This window comes from Carassius auratus, unplaced genomic scaffold (assembly GCF_003368295.1).
Source record: "Carassius auratus strain Wakin unplaced genomic scaffold, ASM336829v1 scaf_tig00009130, whole genome shotgun sequence".
NCBI classification, from domain to species: domain Eukaryota; kingdom Metazoa; phylum Chordata; class Actinopteri; order Cypriniformes; family Cyprinidae; genus Carassius; species Carassius auratus.
The window spans coordinates 411,241-432,479 of NW_020524006.1; the positions used below are offsets into that span (position 1 = coordinate 411,241).

At 40.9% G+C, this 21,239-nt stretch overlaps 1 protein-coding gene across 1 annotated transcript in view; it reads right to left on the bottom strand.

Annotated features, from left to right (window-relative positions):
- Window positions 1-528: 528 nt before the first annotated feature.
- LOC113072475 (glutamate receptor ionotropic, delta-1-like) overlaps window positions 529-21,239 on the bottom strand; it is a 389,481-nt gene continuing 368,770 nt past the window's right edge. Inside the window, 5 exon segments of the mRNA XM_026245462.1 lie at window positions 529-1,228; window positions 5,633-5,666; window positions 5,668-5,771; window positions 7,302-7,542; window positions 10,182-10,348. Of these exon segments, the coding sequence (XP_026101247.1) occupies window positions 812-1,228; window positions 5,633-5,666; window positions 5,668-5,771; window positions 7,302-7,542; window positions 10,182-10,348 (963 nt within the window). The 3' untranslated portion in view covers window positions 529-811.

Genomic DNA, 21,239 nt, shown 5'->3' on the forward strand with positions numbered 1-21,239 from the left:
AACGTAATAAAATTGTTTTCTCTGTGCTGGTTGTGCTCACGGGCTGATAGTTTCAAAATAGTCTGAAAATGCAGACAAAATAAAAACAAAAAAAAAACAAAGGAAGAAGCTTTTATTTTTTCATTTCAATGCTGCTTCCACGATTGTAAGGATTTAGCTTGTCCTAGACAACATTTCCGCCCAAGTTACTGCAATACTATTTTGAATGGTTAGCCTTTGCTTGTTCAGTATTCCATAATAAACAACATCAACTCAATGCAAGCAGATAAATCTATATCTGTAATCAAAAAGTAAAATCTGAAAAGGAAGCAAAATTAAAATGGCCTCACTGTTTGCACGTTGAAGAAGATTTATGACTGTAAAAGGGGTGCATAATTATCAGCGCTCAGTTTTTGGGTTGATCATCTAGTAACAAAATGTGGAGAGACATCTTTTAATTCGGCACTTAGAAAACAATCACAATGAATTTGAGTCTTTATCTATAGAGAACAAAATTCACAAAGCCATTCAAACAGTCGTTTTGAATTATTTTTATATGTCCTTTTTTGTTGCTCATGTTTTTGTAACTCAACTTCAAAAATTGAGAATATTCAAAATACACTTTTACTTACTTTGCTCTCTCAGTATTTACAAATATGTACAAGAAAAAATTATTTCTCATGTTTTAATTTTTTTTTCATAATAAAAATCTCTACGTACTACCCCCCCCCCCAACTTCTTTTTACACCACCACAGTTTTTAATGCTCCAACTGCTGCTTAGCTTCTTTCCTTTGAAAAGCAAGAGTGAGGCAGCCCATGATAATGATAACCTTAGATGGATGTACTATGCTCAGTTGCTTCTGGGATGTGTCCTCCTGGTACTGACTGGTAGGACATTGGCATGGGCATCTTGGCGGGACTCTGTCGGAACAAGCCCCCGTTGGGAGCCCTGTGTTTGCATTGGATGGAGGGCATGGTGGAGCTGCTGTGAGGAAGGGGCAGAGTGCTGCCAGGACCCTGGGTCAGCATCCTGCCCAACCCATGAACTTGCTCCGGGAGGAAGGTGTTCACAGACAGGCCCGTGCCCGGGTAGTCTCGCACAGCCTCCCGCTGCTGGTTGGGCGGCATGCTGCCGATGTCCAGGGCAGAGATCTCGATAGATGGTGCGGGGATCTGCTTGTGTGCCATGTCCTCGTCCATAAGACTGTTTATACGCCGATGCACCTGTTCCAGGTTCACCTCCTTGTCCTAGAGAGGGTGAGAGAAGAAAGGAGGGACAGAGAGGCTGAGATCTGCTTATTCCAGGAAGAGATTTTTGCTTTTAAGCTCCATGCAAGTAAGGCTTATTTGAGTTACTGCAGGGTGTTTTGCGAATTTACTTAATAGTCCCACTTGGAAAGTTCAGGTAGTACAATCGTTTTTGAGAAGTTTTATAGAATGTGCGCCTTGAAATCAAATTTGGCAGTGGGCATTTTACGCTTGAGTGACAAAAAAAATTCTGCCTTTACAGTTAACATCACTAACAAAATTAGTGCAAGAGCCAACCTGCATTTCATAAAAAAACATTATCATTAAAATGTACAGACATTTTTATGACTGCAGTCAGAGGTGTAGTGGTAAAAAAAAGAGATGGATGAACCATAAATTCTGGCTTACCACATCGTGATCACGGTAAGGTGGGCCACTGCCTACCAGTGTATGTGAATCCTGATGACATCATTATAGGCTATCATTTGATATTACTACCAAGGGTATCACTGGTTGTTCCCTCATACAGGTCACCCAATCACTATTCAATTCATACATTAATCTAATGTCTGTAAAATTAAGTTAAAATGGAGAAAAACAGCTTAGCACACCACATCCTGCCAAGTAGCTGGTCACATTATAAGGCCTATAGACTAACCCTTTCAGACAAACCATTAAAATAAATTATTTTGTATGAATTCAATGTTTAGGTACCCAGTCTGAATGCTATAGCAAAAACAAAAACAACAAATGTTAAGAATATATTTATTACATTTCTAAAATATTATTTTTAAATGTAGGATATCAAGTAAACACTAACCACAACTAAAGTGTAGCTACAAGAGTGGTCATGCTTCATTTAAAATCTGAGGATGATAGCTCTAAAATTATTCATTTTATAATTGTAAGACCATATCATGGGAGGCTTTGGAGAAGTTTTAGAAAATCTTCAGATTGCAAAATGAATAGAAATGTTATTTTGTATGACGAAATATTTTACAAACATGTCATAAAATTATTATTTCTCCAAATGTGCGCACCATTGGACTATATAGCCCTGGTGGATCATGGATACTGTATTATGTATACGAAAACAAATAAACAGGAGATGAGATGAATGGCTGCTGTATGAGTGATTTCTATTCAAAATAATATTTTTATTATTATTATTATCGACAGGTGATGTCCGAGTCTTTTATTCTTACTGTCAGTTTCATAGAAACGGAAAGAGAAAAGATTAGTTCATTTTGCTGAACGAGACTCAAAGATCCGAGTCAGTAAAATGATCTGAAATGGCGTGAATGGCAAATGGCGTTTACTTGCGTTGAGCCTCCACTACATCCCTGACTGCAGTTAACTGTCAGTTAAAACAGCATGTATTTTAAAACTGTGTGCTTGAAAATTATTTGGGTAAACAATTTAGCATGTAAAAGTGTTTTTAGTGAAGTTAGTTTCAAGCTCTTTTTTTTTTGCCTTAAAAAAATAAAAGGAATTCATATAGTAATGGAAGTATATGCTGCATTCTGTGGTAAAATAACTTTGTTCACTATATATGATTAATATAATATGAATTAGATTTTTTTTTTTTTTTGAGAAACTAAAAATGGCTCCATTGCTGGAACACAAAGAATTTGAAGACAGTAAAATCAAAGCCAAAGCTGAGAGACCCATCTAACCCATACAGATCCCGTCTAATCTGCAATTAATTTTGAATATTTATGTTTTGGAATCATGCAGAAGAAATACAAATTGGCTCCAGAACCCATGACTGTTATAGTAAGGCCACAAACTGTTACACAAAATGATGTGTTAAGGTCTCACAACATATGTAGATTAATGAAGCTTTGTAGCATCAAATCCAAAGACATATTAGACAGTAATAAAGCTTTTGGGAGGAATATGGCAGGAGTTAAGGCTGGAATTGCAAAGCAATTGCACTGGCTAAATTAGTCTGTCTTGTTAGGTTGAAGCAGACTTCTCTTTACAAATATTTCCAGGGGGATACATGCTTTCGAACATTTCCCACAATCTCACCGCAGTTCAGTAATCCTATTTGTCTTAACTAATGAAGAGAGTTGGGTGAATTGTAGGGTATAATGACGTAAGAATACACACACACACACACACACACACACACACACAATTGCATTCAATTTCAATTGAATTGAATTCAGACTCAATTCAAACTTTTTAGGGATGCATTGTTTCCCCCTGATCCGATAATTGTATTTGGATGTGCTGAAATATGCATGACTGGGAATTATCTAACTGTCTAACCAGATGCAATGACTTCCAAACTAAATATGTACACAAAATGAGATGCCAACATTTTTTTTTGCTGATGTTTTTTTTTTTATTCTTCCCTTAACTATTGCTACTACTGCATAGTGAATGAATCCAGAAATTACCAATTACTCCAAAATTCTCAGAGGTCACTCATCCTATTATATAGTGTATATATTCATTGTTTAATCATTCCACAATATTCAATAAAAAGATGGTAAATTGTGACTTGTACACTGCATCCAGAGGCCACAGTCAGTAAAAATGCAGTTTCAGAGACGGCATCTACTTGAACTGTGGTAAAGATAACCCTAACGCCTCTTTCACACATACTCTGTCTGCAGTGCGAATGCAATCCGTGTGCGTTACGTACGCAGTGCAGAAGCAGCACGGACTAATTTTGCTTTCACACAGGATGTGTTTGAAGTCTGATACTGATCTGAGGCTGCTTACCACAAACACAACATTTATCCATTATTTTGATTTCAAATCAAACGTTGTTACTAAAAAAGCTTTTTCCGCATTGTGATTCTCTTATCACAGTACAGTAACAATCTTTCATAGACATTCATTTAAACCTGTTTTTATACTACATGGTCAGTAAATAGCTATAAAAACATATTATTCATGCATTTGACTTCTAGGTTTGTATATTAAATTGCTCAAGCAAGAGGCAATACATTTAAACACAAGCAGTTAGCCTACTTTTGTTGTTAGGCTATCACAAATATTTAAAATTAAAACTCACCACTGACAGAAACAGTCGACTTGTGCTTTTTGCATTTAAGTCTTTATTACAAGCAATACCTTAGATCTTAAAGACCTTTGCTTGTCGACCTCCACAAGTGCATCTATTATGCTAACTGCCTTGTTTATCTAAAAGTGCACATTTTCTTGCTTAAAACCTAGCCAAAAATCCACGGGTTGACTATGAAACACAGCAGACTTTAATTGAATCGATTTATTGTGAAATTACTTCATTTCTGTGTCAATCCATGTTAATTTTTACAGCGAACAATGCACTGTCACTTTAATTCAGAGCTTGCGGCACAGCAAAAACCGAATCAGTGTGTAAACAATCACTGCACTGCTCAAGATGCACCGCTCCTGGACTGCAACCACGTTCAGTGTGAACGCTCTAATCTGTTAAAATGGGTGCGTAAAATAATACACAACACATACGCATACGCACTATGTGTGAAACAGGCATTGACTTTAGTGTCAATCATCAATGAAACTGAACAGGTTAATTTTTTAAATCAAAACCTGCGCTTTTCAATCTTAAGGAGATAAGGAGCGTGTGTACTAGTTTTGCTTCAGGCCATGCAATCATTTTCAGCTAGGTCTTGTTTAAACCCCCATGACTTTAATTTCGATTGTGATACTGTGATTTTCTTGTATGTTATACAAGAGAAGAAAAAATATCTGAAATCCAGGGCATTTGCTGCTCTACCAATGCTATTTGCAAAGCTACATTATTAACGGTAGAGGGATCTTGTTGCTAGTGCACCCCTAAACAATCACTTTGTTGAATTTGTTTCTCATGATCTTAAAACCCTTTTGATCTAAATGCTTTGCTTTTATTGATTGACATATGTTTTGTAGACAAATATAAATTAGGTCAAATTAATTTGTTTTCAAAACTAAGGTTTTAACTAAAATGTTTTTAATTAACAAGTTGGAGCAGATATTGAAGTTAAAGCATCCAACAAGTATTAGCTAACACAGGAACGCTTTCCACACTTGTTTAAAAAGCATCCCTGTGTGCATCCTTACCTCTGTTTGAAGGAATACAAATGCATCAACGTGTGTTTAGTCATTTAGATTATAAGCAATAGCCTAATGACTCAACAAATAAATGGCACCAGTTAAACACTGGAAAATCATTTATCATCATTAATGTGGCATTGTGCTAATCGTTTAAAACAAATAAAAGTAAAATTCTAAGCAGGAAAAGCAGAGGCATCATTCTAAACCCAACACATCTTGGAAGGTGAATCAGCTAAATTAAGCAACTAAAACCCAAAATAAAGAAATACATCTTTATTGTTAGATGGCTTCTACATCTGGTCCGGTTAATTCCCAGCCAATCAAAGAAGAGGCCTACAATTCTATTCTGACCTGTGTCAATAGCTTCTGCTTCATCCCAGTCTCTTTCTCTGTCTGTCCAAATGTCCTTGCTCCCCTCCGATGAAGCAGTAGCAATATCATTATATGTCAATGGACCAGAAACCCTTGTCAGTCTGTAATCCTTAGTATCCTGCATGAGATCATAAAAAAAAAAAAAAAATGAAGAATAAATGTAAAATAGAAAATACTGAGATTAAAAAAATAAAAAAGTAAAAATATCCATAAAATTGTCCACATTGATGTCAACAAGGATGCAACAGGATGTCACACAGTAAATTACTAGGGATTATGGACTGTTTGGGGTTTGAGTTGTTTTTGGCTCTTTTTAGAATAACTGAGCATACAGACTCATGCAAGCATCACATTTGCGCACACTTTAGTTTACGGATCCACATCAACCTTGTACTAGTCTATTAAATGCAATTTCATTGGCAATGGATGAAGCCCTTGAAAGGCTTATAAAAGAGGGTATAAAGTGAAGCAATTAGTCAGATATTAAGAAGTAGGTCATTTCAAGAGAACAGTAACGTTAGACACTTAATTGCATTATGAAGGCACAGTTATGGGTATAAAGTGTTGTTTAAAACACTAAATGAGAGAAAGAACAAATTAAAAAAGGGAGAGAGGACCATAACAAGGTTGCTGAGGAATTTTCTGGTGTAGAATCATTAGTAATATTTGCCACTGCCAAGGTTTAAGGTGCTCTGAAACAACTCTGTATTTAAGGTGTTTTTTTGTTTGTTGTTGTTTTGTTTTTTTCAGCTCAAAATTCTGGCAATCATTTGGATGTTTAAATAACGTAATAATAAAAAAGTAATAAAAAAAATAAAAAGAAAACAGTTATATGATTTAGCCTCTGCAGAAAACTCTGGTGTGAAAAAGTGCATACTATTCTTACTTAAGATTCAAACAAAAATCTAACTGGTGGAATATAGTACAGTAACTCTTATCCGAAACCTTGACTGCCTAGGTACACTTCAAGACTTAATAGTCATGTCACAATGTAAACATTTATCCATAAGGTATGATTAAATACCTTATTTTGGACAAACTCTAAAGCATTACTGCATTTAATGCATTGCAATGAGCTAATTTTTTTTTAAAGGTCCAAGATAGTGCTTATTAAATATATACGTCCAATACTGAAAATCAAATAACTTTTGTACTATGTATTTTTATATATCACATTTTAAATTACCAAAATGCTAACTGCAGTATTGGAATTGGTGACACATGGCTCAATAAGCAGAACCTAAGATTTGCTATCTGCGTAGTGTGTTTTACATCAACCACTGCTGGATGCTACCTTGAAAGGCAGTTGCCTATGCAGACAGTACATGGCAACTCACTAAGGTTTTAAGCAGAGCTTTTATGTTCCGAAACAGTCAAAACTCCACAATCACAACTTATTAGTAAATGTGACATTCTAGACTGTAAAGCCTGCTTCATTAAGGGCACTGTGCACAAACCAAGCACACATAAAATCTGTTGTTAATTTTAAATGGGCATGGGGACCAATTTTGATTTCATCAGGGCACACCTATAACTGTGTATACTGGAGCTCAACTAAATCAGGGCTCGCGTCTGCTGCGGGATCCTTAAAGTAGAGTGTGGCAGTGTCCTCTCCCTGCTCTGTCTTCCTCGCCCTGAGCTCGGTCACCTCTTTGGGCTGCTCTTGCCGACAGCGATTGCTGTTCCACCACATTTCCAGGGCAGCCACCAGACAGGCCAATAGGAGCCCTGCTGCTAGGATGCAGAAGACGCCGGCGAAGCTATGAAGCTTGAGCGAGCGGCCATCCGGTTGGGCATTACTGTGGCTGTTGAGGTCACAGCGGCCAGTCCGAGGCCACCACTTCTGTTTCAAGACATCCAGGTCTCCTTTCTCCTGCAACTCCAGAATCCTGTGAAGGATGACAATCAAATGTACTTATTTTATGTGAAGGTTTTCTTATGGTTGGTTTCTTCCTTTCCTCTCAAATTATATGAATGCAGCCTTGGGCATGCTAGCCAATCAGTAAACTTGTAGGTGCCTCTCTATATATGTTGACCAATAGCTGATGAGGAAGTGTTTGAAAAACTGTTTAGAAATGGTTGTTATGGATGGCACCTCTAATTTAGTTGTTCTTTGCAGCACCACAAATAACACAATCGTATGGAGAAAATACAACTGGTGCTGAGTTTGTATGGATTTATCCAATGTGAATTCTATGAAAACATATGATTTTTTTGAAAACAAAAAACAAAAAACAAACAAACAAACAAACAAGAAACCATGAAGGTCTTCCCCTAACTGGACTTGTAAACATAACCGTCACTGGGGCATTAGCAGTTTGTATAAAATCATGCAAACAAGATTATCCAAAATAGCAACCAAAATAAAAATAAAAAAATAAAAGTAAAATAGTTACAAATTGCCATAAGATTGTGCTGGACCAACTGGCAACCACCTAGCAGCTATTCATAACACCATGAGGAGGGCAAGGCAATGCCCTTTTCTAGATGCACAAAACACACAACAGCTTAATGTCTCACTATGAGCAGATTAAATGTTTATACATTTTATAACTTTGGTGTTACAAACAAAAACTAGGAAAGTAATGACGTTTAAGAAAAGAAAAAAAAAGAAAAAGAAAAATAAATAATAATTTTTTTGTAAGTTAAATTGTTTGAAGTGAAGGGCACCCCCACAAGTGTTACAGGTGTTTCACTCACTTTAATATAAAATGTAACATACAGAAACATGCAAGGGGGCTACCAACAGATGCGAGTGGCAGAGAGAACAGATAACGATTGGCCACAAAGCAAAATGGTAAGATAAATTCTTCACTTAAGAAGACATGACATTATGCTTCACTACCCAGACAGCAACATAGTGTTGGCCCAGATCCGGCCCACATCCGGCCCGCATGAAATCCATGCGGGCCAGAGGTGGGCCGGATCTGGGCCGAAACTGCTTGCTGTCAGGGTATGTAATAACCTGCAAGCTTCTTCCCAGCTGCCTCAGAATGCATTTCCCCAGTTACCCTAGGCCTTTTTTCATTTTTGGAGATTTCTGCCATTCTTTCATAAGATGACAGAGTGTAGATAGTAAAGTAGAAGTGAGAGAGGGGAAGTGAGATCAGGGCCCAATTTCACAATATTGTAAGCTCATCTTGAGCTAAAACAAACTAACAAACAAATAAATTACTCTTTATAATTATTAATTATAATTATTAATAAAATTCTATATAAATTGTAATTATAAATGGTTTCTCAACATAAAAGGTTTTATGCAACTGGGAGCAGGATTTGAATCTCAGGTCCCTTGAGTCAACTGGTCAGCCTTCCAGTACACTTATTTTAATGTTGGATGTCACATGTTCCCAGTTTTGTCTTGTGCTTGGAACTTAGTTTCTTGTGCCAGTGTGTAGTCTTTTGTCTTTTGTTTCATTTCTGTTTTGTTACCCTTGATTGTGTCCCCAGGTGTCCCTTGTCTCTTTGTTTAACCGTTCGCGTTTAAGCCCTTTGTTGTGTTCGATATCACCCACTATACCCTCATTCACTATTCCCTACATTAGTTCACTAATGTAGTCTAGCAGAAGGACTGAATAAAAACGAGTGCACAAATTTGTATGTTGAGTGCACCAGAAAGGCTGCTACTTTTGCATAGTTTGTGGTTGTTGTTTAATAATCATTATAAAACTTTGCAAACTGACAGATCCAGTAGTAATGAAAATTATCTTGAACCCTGACAAAAAAATTAGCACGTATAAACTATACAAAACATATTTAATAGTTAGTTATAAAGAAATGTATGACACTTTACTCAGATTGGACAAGCAGTTTAGAAAGTGAATGGATGATCATCCATTTGACACTTATTTATTTGACACTGGGTATTGCTGATGGTTGGGTCATGCTAATATATTCTATATAGATCAATACAGAGTGAGTGAGAAGGAAAACAAAGATCTTTATCCAGCTTAACAAAATCCAAAGGCAATGCAATTTAACAATTTTAATTGGTTACAAGTGAATATGTCAAGCTTTAGACAGTCTGTTGGCATCTGCTACATTCACAAAGGGATCAATTTGTAATGCATGTTAAACTAATCCCAAGAAACAACTGGGAATGTAAAATCAAGGCTTTGTGTGCAATAAGACTGTCTTTGAGCTGTGGGAGATTCAAGGTACCTGTGATAATGTAAGTTATTTATGTGGTAACTGGATCAGGTTAATGAAATACATTTGAAACATGTCTGCAGAATCTTGAAATGTTATTGCATGTTATAGTAGCTCTTAAAAACTTTCACAAAACGACAGAATATATATTATATCATTCTATAAAAAATAATTATTAAAATATTTTGCTATAACACAAGCTTTTTCAGTAGATATAGAACTCTTCACCATACAACTCATCAAATTCCCCAAAGCACGGTCAACTTAAAATAATTATGACAATACCGTTTGCTTGAACAACGGATACTCCTTATACTATCTGCATGTTATTTTTATGAGGTAAAACGTATGTTTTAATAGGAAGACAGGCAATACTCACTTTTGGGAGAAGAGGTCTCGGTAAGGACTGCCATGCTGCATGGCGAATCCATAGCCTTTGCTGCTCATGCTGTTGCCAGCTACAGTGATGGTGCAGTCATCATCTGTCAATGCTGCATACTCCACCACGGCCATGTCCCACAAGAACGCATACGGTCCTTTTTTGGCCTGCAAAAAAATAACAAAAAACAAAAACAAATTCCAGCATCATTCTTAAGGTTGATTTAAAGAGAGTTTTCTGACTAACACGCTTAATCATCTTTTAAGGTGTATTGGGATTTCAGTATAAAGGCCCACTGAAACCATGAACGGAACTACAGGTGCTGGTCATATAATTAGATTATCATCTAAAAATTTATTTATTTCACGAATTCCATTCCAAAAGTTAAACTTGTATATTATATCCATTCATTACACACAGGCTGATAGATTTAAATTGTTTATTTCTTTTCATTTTGATGTATATAACTGACAACTGAGGAACATCCCAAATTCAGTGTCTCAGAAAATTAAAATTTTACTTAAGACCAATGCAAAGAAAGGATTTTTAGAAATCTTGGCCAACTGAAAAGTATGAACATGAACATTTTTTTTTCCACAATCCTCTCCAGGGTACGGTTATCCCTATTGCTTGTATACTTTATTCTACCACATCTTTTCCTTCCCTTTGCCTCTGTGAACAGCCAGTCTCTTTTGCAATGACCTTTTGTGTCTTTCCCTCCTTGTGCAAGGGTCGTCTTTTGGACAAGTGTCAAGTCAGCAGTCTCTTCCCCATGATTGTGTAGCCTACAGAACTATACTGAGAGACCATTTAGGTGTTTTGAGTTAATTAGCTGATTAGAGTGTGGCACCAGGTGACTTCAATATTGAACCTTATCACAATATTCTAATTTTCTGAGATACTGAATTTGGGATTTTCCTTAGTTGTCAGTTATAATCATCAAAATTAAAAGATATAAACATTTTAAATATATCAGTCTGTGTGTAATGAATGAATATAATATACTAGTTTCACTTTTTGAATGGAATTAGTGAAATATTCTAATTATATGACCAGCAGCTGTATATTAGTTTAAACTGTTCAGTCTGTGCTGCAGTTGCCTTTCAGTTGGTCACGTTCGACGTTACAAATGGGATCTCGCCCGAGAGCCCAATCACTTTCGAGCGGTACAAAACCAGCCAATGGTACACAAAATACCTTGGTCTGCGGGATTTGCATTGCGAGCTCCACCCCGCAGAGCGGGTATATAAGGAACAACGCGAGCAACTCTCATTCAAGCCGAGCACATCGGGTGCTGCTTTCACCGGAGTGCTACAAGCAAGAGCTGGTGTTGGTGTGACGGCAGTTCATCTGGGTTTCCTGCGACAGCTCCCGCATTCCCCTGAGCACTTCAACACCTCTGAAAGAGCAAATTTCTTTCACAAAAGAGATACGGGCCGATTTGCGTCTTTTTAAAGATGTCATTTCGCCCTTGTCATTCTGGGTGCGGTCGATACATCGCTCCTCGTGATGGCCACCATCGCTGTGTCACGTGTCTGGGCTTCCAGCACACTGAGACTGCGTTTGTGGATGGCTCATCTTCTCATTGCGGGGACATGACCATCTCTGCATTGAGATAGAGACTCGATTACCTTAAAAGGTATAGAGTCCCCTCTGCCACACCCCGTTCTAGCTCTTCTTCTTGTAAGAGGGCTACTTCGGCTGGTGGCCAGGGAGCCAACCTCCTCGGGCCATACCCCCCTCACATACGCCGCAGCCGGTTGAGTTTGCGGATGAGTTTGCTGGACCCTCCCAGGCTCCTGACATCTCATTAGGGGCTCGCGAAGAGGACTGTATGTTGATCGCCACATCACAAAGCAGGCTTGAGTCCTCGGGAGATGAGGATTCGGCTGCGTTGCCTCTCTCAGGAGTGTCAGCGTTGTCCGAGTACGATCCCGAGCTGACGGCCGTCCTTTCCCGGGCAGCAGAGAGCATCGGGCTTGAGTGGAATCCTCCTCCCTGTCCCGAGCGCTTGAGGCTGGATGATTGGTTCCTGGGTGCTGCACATGCAGATCACCAGCACCCCCGTCTGGTTCCTTTCTTCCCGGAAGTGCACCAGGAAGTAACCTGTTCATGGAAGGCACCTTTAACTGCCCGAAACCATTCTGGTACTTTCTCCACCTTTACTGCCCTCGATGGCGGGACGGCCAAGGGGTATGCTGGGATTCCTCCGGTGAAGCGTTCTGTTGCGATGCAACTGTGTCCACAGAGCGCCTCCGCTTGGTATGGTGGAGGCTTGTGGCAAAGGCTTACAGAGCTGCGGACCAGGTCGCTTCTGCCCAGCATGCCATGGCCTCACTTTAGGTCTATCAGGCCAAGCTGCTCTGGCAGCTGCACGAGGGCAGTGCTGACCCAGGGGTTTTGCAGGAGGCGTGCACCGCTACCGACCTCGCTCTATGGGTGACAAAGGTCACTGTGCGCTCCTTGGGTCACGTGATGTCTACTTTGGTGGTCCAGGAGCGCCACCTAAGGCTGAACCTGGCAGACATGAGGGATTCTGATCTGGCTCAGCTCCTTAACTCCTCTTCGGTGACGCGGTAGAGAGCTTTGCCCAGCAATTCTCTGCCGCCCAGAAGCAGTCTGAGGCCATCAGACACATCCTGCCCCGGCGGCCCACTGCTGCCTCCACCCCGCCGCCAGCACAGCTGCCTCAGCCTGCTTGTCGCAGAGTGCACCCCCCCCGCGGGGCCACAGCAGCAGCCTTTACCCCGGCCGCAGCGAGGAGATGGCCGCAGAAGGGCTGCAACTCATCTATGCCCCAAGCCTGCCAAATGCCAGGCCAAGCGGCGTTCCTGAGACGGGCAACCCAGAGTTGGAGACATCAGCTTGTCAGGAGATGGTAGCAGGACCACTCCTTCCCCAGGAGGAGGGCCGGGGGAGAATCCTTTGTTCTCGTTTTATTTTTGTTCCGCCAATGGCCCTGCGGCCGATGGTACCCAAACCTTCACTAAAAGAGCCGTTTCCTCTCCGGGTCCCAAGAGGCCATGAACGACAGTTGGCGACGTGCTTCCTCGCTGCTCTCATTCTCCTCTCCCCTTGCCAGTTTCAATGCAAAGCCAGCTCGAGAACGCTTCGCCTTCTCATGCCTTCTTTGCTACTTGGAGTCAGACGAGTGCCCCCCTCCCCTCCCCCAAAGGGATGCTATGAATCCCATGCTGGGGCTGTCTGCTCCACCACGCTGCCCCACCGTGGGTATGCCTGTAGTCCCCTTGACCCCGCTGATTCAGTTTCTAGGATCCTGGCTAGAGCTCCCCAGGCCTTCCCACTGGCTCATCTGGACACTCAGGCTCGGCTACGCAATTCAGTTCGCCCGGCATCCCCCCAGGTTTCGGGGTGTCCACACGACGATGGTGGGCAAAGATGCCCCTTTCATGCGCGCGGAGGTCGCAACTCTGCTGACAAAGGGGGCGATAGAGCCGGTCCCTCCAGACGACAAGCCCTTACTTCATAGTACCCAAGAAGACAGGTGGGTTACGGCCAATCCTGGACTTGCGTGCCTTGAACCGAGCTCTGCACAGACTCCCGTTCAAGATGCTAATGCCCAAGCGCATTTTCGAATTCATTCGTCTGATGGCTTGGTTTGCAGCAATCAACCTGAAAGACACATACTTTCATGTCTCCATTCTTCCTCGACACAGACTGTTTCTTCGGTTTGCTTTCGAGGGGCAGGCATATCAGTACAATGTTATCCTATTCGGGTTGGCCCTGTCTCCCCGCGTCTTTACGAAGGTCGCAGAGGGAGCCCTGGCTCCTCTCAGGGAACAAGATGTCTGTATCCTCAACTACCTCGACAACTGGCTGATCCTAGCTCACTCTCAAGAGCGGTTGTGCGAGCACAGGGATATGGTGCTCAGACACCTTGCCCGACTGGGTCTTCAGGTCAACTGGGAAAAGTGCAAGCTCTCCCCTGTGCAGAAGATCTCTTTTCTCGGTATGGAAACAGACTCAGTCGCCATGTTCACGCGGCTTATGAACGAGCGCGCAGTCACTGCTGAATTGCCTGAGACAATTCAAGGGCAAGGTAGCAGTTCCACTGAAACCGGGGCATATGGCGTCCGTGGCGGCGGTACTGCTCGGGTTACTACATATGAGACCGCTTCAGCACTGGCTTCACGACTGAGTCCCAAGGGGGGTATGGCAACAGGGCACTGGCCTACACCGAAACTTCACCCCGTGGTTGGACACCTCATTTCTACGGGCTGGAGTGCCCCTAGAACCAATGTCCAGACATGTTGTTGTGTCAACACATGCCTCTGCCAAGGGCTGGGTTGCCATGTGCAACGGGCATGCTGTGTCAGGCTCCTGGACAGGACCCCGACTTCAGTGGTATGTCAATTGCCTCGAGTTGCTAAGAGTATGACTTGCTCTGCACCGCTTCAGGGCCCTGCTGAAGGACAACCACGTTCTGGTCCGTACAGACAACACTGTCACTGTAGTGTACATCAACCGTCAAGGTGGTCTACGCTCCCGCCACATGTCGCAACTTGCTCTTGGGAGGCACAATCTGATCATCAGGTTCCTGAGAGGAGCAAGGAGGCTCAATCTGCCTCGCCCTCAGCAAGTCACCTCTTGGGACCTCGCAGTGGTTCTATCGGCACTGCAGAGAGCTTCAAACCCTTGCTCTCAGTTGAGCTAAAGTTTTTATCTTTGAAAACTGTGCTCCTGATGGCTTTGGCTTCGGTGAAGAGGGTCGTGGACCTGCAGGCATTTTCAGTTGATGAAGTGTGCCTGGAATTCGGGCTGGCTAACTCTCACATTATTTTGCGACCCCGGCCTGGGTACGTGCCCAAAGTTCCCACCACTCCTTTTAGGGATCAGGTGGTGAACTTGCAAGCACTGCCCCTGGAGGAGGCAGACCCAGCCCTGGCGCTGCTCTGTCCAGTACGTGCGCTCCTCACCTACGTGGACAGAACTCCACATGCCTTAGGACCTCAGAACAGCTCTTTGTCTGTTATGGAGGCCAGCAGAAGGGAAAGGCTGTCTCCAAGCAGAGGTTATCCCACTGGATAGTGGATGCTATTGTCCTGGCTTATCAGGCTCAAGACCTTCCATGCCCCCTGGGGGTGAGAGCTCACTCAACTAGGAGTGTAGCTTCCTCCTAGGTGCTGGTGCATGGCGCCTCGTTAACAGACATCTGTAGAGCTGCGGGCTGGGCGACACCTAACACATTCGTGATATTTTATAATCTCCGTGTAGAGCCCGTGTCCTCCTGGGTACTCGCCCCTTCGGGCTAGTAAGAACCTGCTCGGTGTCAATCCACTTGCTGCGCAATGCAACTCTGCAGACTGGATGCGTGTGCTATTCCCCTCAGGTGAGTTCATCAATCAGAACCCTGGGTCCCTCCAGCACTGTTAATGTCCAACACTTGTGTACATGCCCTTTGGTCAGCCCTCTGTGGGACTAGGTGCCTCCATGTGTTGTGATTCCCCTTTCTGGGCAATCCCACGTGTGTATGTCCACAGTAAGTCTCTCCGCAGCATGTGTCTTTCCCTTGGCAAGCCCCTTGCTCTTATGTATCACCACCTTGGTGGATACCTTCCTTCTGTAACTCCTCCCACAGGCAGGCAGCCTGCTAGCATACGTCCAGCTGGAATATGCTACCCAGTGTATTCTGTGTGAGCTATAGACCCTCACTCCTGCTGGCCTTACGACAGGGTGCTGGTCACACGGGTCGCTGGAAGACAGCCATGTGGCATTTTGTAAGGGACCCCATTAGTAACATCGAACTTGACCGACTGAAAGGGAATGTCTTGGTTACGTATGTAAGCCTCGTTCCCTGAAGGAGGGAACGGAGACGTTACATCCCCTTGCCACATTGCTGTTCCGCTGACTTGTACCACTTTGTGTACCATTGGCTCGTTTTTTACCACTCGAAGGTGATTGGGCTCTCGGGCGAGGTCCCATTCATTACGTCTCCGTTCCCTCCTTCAGGGAACGAGGGTTACATACGTAACCAAGACGTTCCCTATTGATACTTCACTCATACTGAGTCTAGTTAAGACGCTTTGGGGAAAACTCCTTTTCTCAGACTACTAAAGCCTTTTTAATCCATGCAGTGTATCTGGCATGGACATTGGTTCATGCAGTGTATTAAAAAACGAACCAATGGCTCGGCAGAAGAGCTGCAGGAGTGTATGGCATCAGAGCCCTCTGGCTATATAAGTGTGCACTTTGCCATCAGACTCCCCTGCAAACTGCTGACGGTCACGGTAAATGCATTTCATGCTTGGGCCTACTGGGTTCTGGGGCTGTACAATATTTTCTTGGAAGAATTGCTCGATCCCTCTGGGGCTCGTTGGTCAATGCAAGCTCTAGCATCAGTCGTCTAACCTCTAACTTAGCATGATAGGATTGTACTGGTTCCCCGAAGTGTCTTAAGCAGACACAGTATGAATGAAGTATTGACAGGGAATGTACTCATTACTAATGTAACCTTGGTTCCTTGAGATACGGGAATGAGTACTGTGTTGCTGGCCATGCTATGTAGCTGCAAGACTCAGCCGATGCTTCAGTCGAAGTAACGTGAGGATCCTATGGCGAAGTGCACACTTATATAGCCAGATGGCAGGCGTTTTTTTTTTTTTAACACACTGCATGAACAAATGGCCATGCAGTTACACTGCGTGATTGAAACAGACTTCATTATTCAGAGAAAAATTAGTTTTCCCTAAAGCAGCTTAAACAGACACAGTACTCGTTCCCGTATCTCAGGGAACCAAGGTTACATTAGTAACCGAGTAAGTTATGTAGTCTGCAATTTAAATTATCATGCTAGTTTGCTGAAAGTGATTCATTTGTGTCGTTATTGTTATAGCTGTGGTGTGGACATCCCTATTCTCATAGATTTATAATATCAAAACTTTATAACATTAGGGATTGGTAGCAATACAATGGATCATTATTTATCCCCAAAGGTTGATATTATTTAAGTTTTTTATCATTGCATTCACACTCGGATCTGCATAATCTGAACTGTTAATATCTTCTTCTGTTCAAATAACTTTTTATCTCCAAATTATGTAAGTGCTGTGCCACAGACTTAATAAATGTGCGGTCTCTGGCAAACAAATCATGACTTTTTCATCACAAATTCCCTTGATTTTTTATGTGTGGCTGGAACATGGCTGAAACTGGATGAACTATCATCTCTTTGTGAACTTTCTTCTTGTGCTTTGTGTTTTTATTTTTATTTTTTAACACTCCTTGACTTTCTGGTCATGGTGGTGGTGTTGCTAAAAACTAAAAAAATATATTTGTATATACAGATGTGTACTCCAACTTTGAGGTACAGTTAATGAGAATCAACATAAGGTGTATTATGTGCAATGATTTACAGGCCTTCGAAACTCAACAAGGACTATTTTAAGCAATTATCTGAGCTCCCCGCTACTATCGTGTCTCATAGTGATATAGACTGTTGATTCTAGGAGACTTTAATATTCACCTTTGCTGTCCATCTAAACATCTGGTGAAAGAGTTATGTCTCACTGAATCTTTAAATCTGTCACAATTTGCTTTGAGCCCTACTAATAATTTGGGACTTTTTCAGACCATTTGCAAATTGTGTTTGAATTTGTTTGTGATTCCACCACCCCCAGATGCTCTCAGTCTTTAAGTTATTCTCTTTATATTCAGCCATCCACTGCCAGTTTATTTTCAGAGCACTACTCTGTAGATGTTGCTGCCTTTGACAAATTAAACACTGAAGAGATAGTGGAGGTTTTACTAATTCCTGCTCCATTTCTGTAGATTCTATTGATCCCCTTAAGCCAAGGAATTCGAAGGGAAAGGGCACCACTCAGCCTTGGTTAAATGATAATACCCACGCTCTTAGACAAGAGTGTCGTAAGGAAGATTGAAAATGGAAAATAGACAAACTCCAAGTGTATGATTGCATGCCACCGAAAGTCAGTTAAAGAGGCTAAGTCTGAATTCCTTTCCAAACTCATTATTGAAAATGTGAACCGACCGAAGATGCTGCTTAAGACAATTGATTTAGTGTTAAATCCCTTGCCTCCACTATCTTTTGATCCATCTCAGGAAACCTTTGAGAACTTAAAAAAAAGAAAATGATAATAAATAAATTCATATTAATTAAACTGTCACTGATACAAACCTTAATTTTTATAATTCATGAATGAAAACATTTTGTAACATGATATTGATGTACCATTTACATGGTAATGCAATGTCTGATTTTAAAAAGGGTTTTAAAGGATGAATTTTGAGATTTTATGTTTTCAAGTGATATATAATTTCTGATGATTTCTAAAATGTGACATAGAAAAAGGCAACGAAGAAGTCTTTTTTTAAATAAAGGTCAAAACTCCTGTTATAATGTAGACTTTTGAGGGTGCACTCTTGTCATAAATTAATTTATTACTTTTACTACATAATTTTTAACAAAAAAACATTGGTAAAATATATATTTGGGACCTTTCCAACTATATATAGTTTGTCAAGATTAGATTAGATTTGATTGTAATATAGTGAAGTAAACGTAGGCGTCCCGTATTCGGGACGGGGTGACAGTTAAGGTGTTAAGGCTTTTATTAAACCATCAACATAAGATTCCCCATTGAGTTCACCAACAGGTTTGCAAACTATGGATCTGTTTCATCCAATTTCCTCTGTACAGCTAGCTGATATTGTTATAATGCCGGCAGCCATATCACCCTTGAGCCCAAGACCCGTTGCCCACTTAAGCTAAGCAGTGCTGAAATCGTTAGATTTCGAGAGATAACTTCCAGGGCTTTCCGCGCTTGCACAGACTAAGCCAGAGCCCGGACAAACGTCACACGACAACAGGAAGCACGCGCACCCTCAGGTTAGTTGGACGTGGTTGTGTACAAGAGGTAAAAACTATATAAATACTGTTCGTTTTCTTACACAAACTGCTCGTTTCGAGTCTTCGGTTATCAATGTGTACTTACAATGGGGAATTGTTTAATTTGGACTCCTCTGTGCATGCTCTTTGAGGTGTTGACCATAGACCTTCATTATATGAGTCACAGACAAGAACGGTTTAACCCAAAAATATCAAAATGGGAACTACTGCGGAAACAAAGACACCTACATCTTGGATGCCCTTGAGGTAAGCTAAAACATATCAAAATCTAATTTGAAAGTGAACCATCCCTTTAAGGAAGTGTTTGCAACCCTGAGTCCAGCTGTTACAGCCATCATTAATTCTTCTTTAGCAAATTAAGTTGTACCAGGCTAGTTTCAAACATGCTGTGGTTCACCCTCTGCTTAAAAAACCTCATCTTGATCCGTCTATCCTCAGTATTTTTCAGATCTATTTCTAAGTTGGCTTTTATTTCACAGCTATTATAGATTTTTTTTTTTTTTTTTAATCATCAGTTGAATTTCTATGTCAGTATGTCCAATGTTTTAGATAATTTTCAGTCGGGTTTTAGATCACTGCACAGCACAGAAACTGTACTGTTGAAGGTTAGCAATGACCTTTTGCAAGTTTTCGATACTGGTTCATATGCAGTGCTTGTTTTGTTGGACTTAAGTCCAGCATTCGATACAATTGATCATAGTATTCTGATGTATGAACAAGTTGATGGGCATTCAGGGTGTCTCTCTGCAGTGGTTGGCCTCTGATCTCAACAACATTTTTTTGCAACTAAATTAAAGCAAAAGCAAAATTCAGATTTTAGGATACTGTAGGACTGTTTTTTAATTTAGGGTCTCTATCTGCCAGTGTTCAACCCTTTGTAAGGTATCTTGGGGTTGCATTTGATTCGTTACTCAACTTTGAGAAACAAATTAGCACAGTGTTAAAGGGCAGCTTCTGTCTGAGCTCAATTGCTAAACTGAAACAGTTTTTGCCCCACAAAGATTTGAATACCATAATCCCTGCTTTTATAACATTATGTCTGGACTACTGTATTTCCCTTTACTTTAGCCTGCCTCAAACGGTGGTTTCTCGTCTGCAAATTGTCCAAAACGCTGCAATGAGGAATGCAAAACTCTCTCACACTTTCACATACACACACATAAAACACACATACCCAAACTTGTAGCAGTACCAGACAGTAGGGGGACAAAATAAAAGTACACAGGACCTAAAATTTCCACACTTTTATTAGCCCATAGTCCAGTGGACCCGAACATCCTGTATGTAATATAAGGGGACTTTTACACCTCTAGATCAATTGCTTTGTTCTGAAACGGATTAAAATTATTACAATTTTGCTTTTTATTTTTGGTGCAGTTCGCTTTTACTTGGAAAAGTTTCTAAACGTACCAAATTTGTTAATACAAATCACGTATGAGTAAACTGTCCAATCATTGGTCAGAGTTCCACGGTTTATTTTCCTGAATTCCACTCATAGCTGTCATTCATCAGGATGGAACCAGCTTTGATGGAACTACAGCAGCTTCAAGGGGCTTATTGAAGTTTATATATAAGGGAACCTGGAGATTTGGTTTGGTCCTCACACTACATATAGCGTGACTCAGTAGAAATAACTATAAACATGTATTAATAATAGTTATAATATAATTGCACTTTATGTATTTCGTTTTTTTAATAAAATAATAAACTTAATACTAATGTGTGCTAATACTATTTAAAATGGCTAGATTAACAAATAACCAGATGCCCCCTGATTCAAATATTCCATCAACATTTAACTTTAATGACTTTCTTCACTGAATAATAATAATAAAATAAATAACATTAGAAATACAATAGCGAATGTAGATTCCACAGTGTCTAATACTTCAGTTTCATCCATCACACCCAAAGATAAACTGCAGTGCTTTACAACTACAGGACAGGAAGAGCTAAATAAACTTATCACTGCATATAAACCAACAACTTGTTTATTAGATCCTGTGCCCACTAAATTACTATAGAGTTGTTACCTGTAGCCAAAGAACCGCTTCTCAATATTATTAACTCGTCGTTATCTTTAGGTCACATCCCAAAACCATTTAAGCTGGCGGTTATTAAGCCTCTTATTAAGAAACCCGAACTAGATCCTAGTGAACTGGCAAATTATA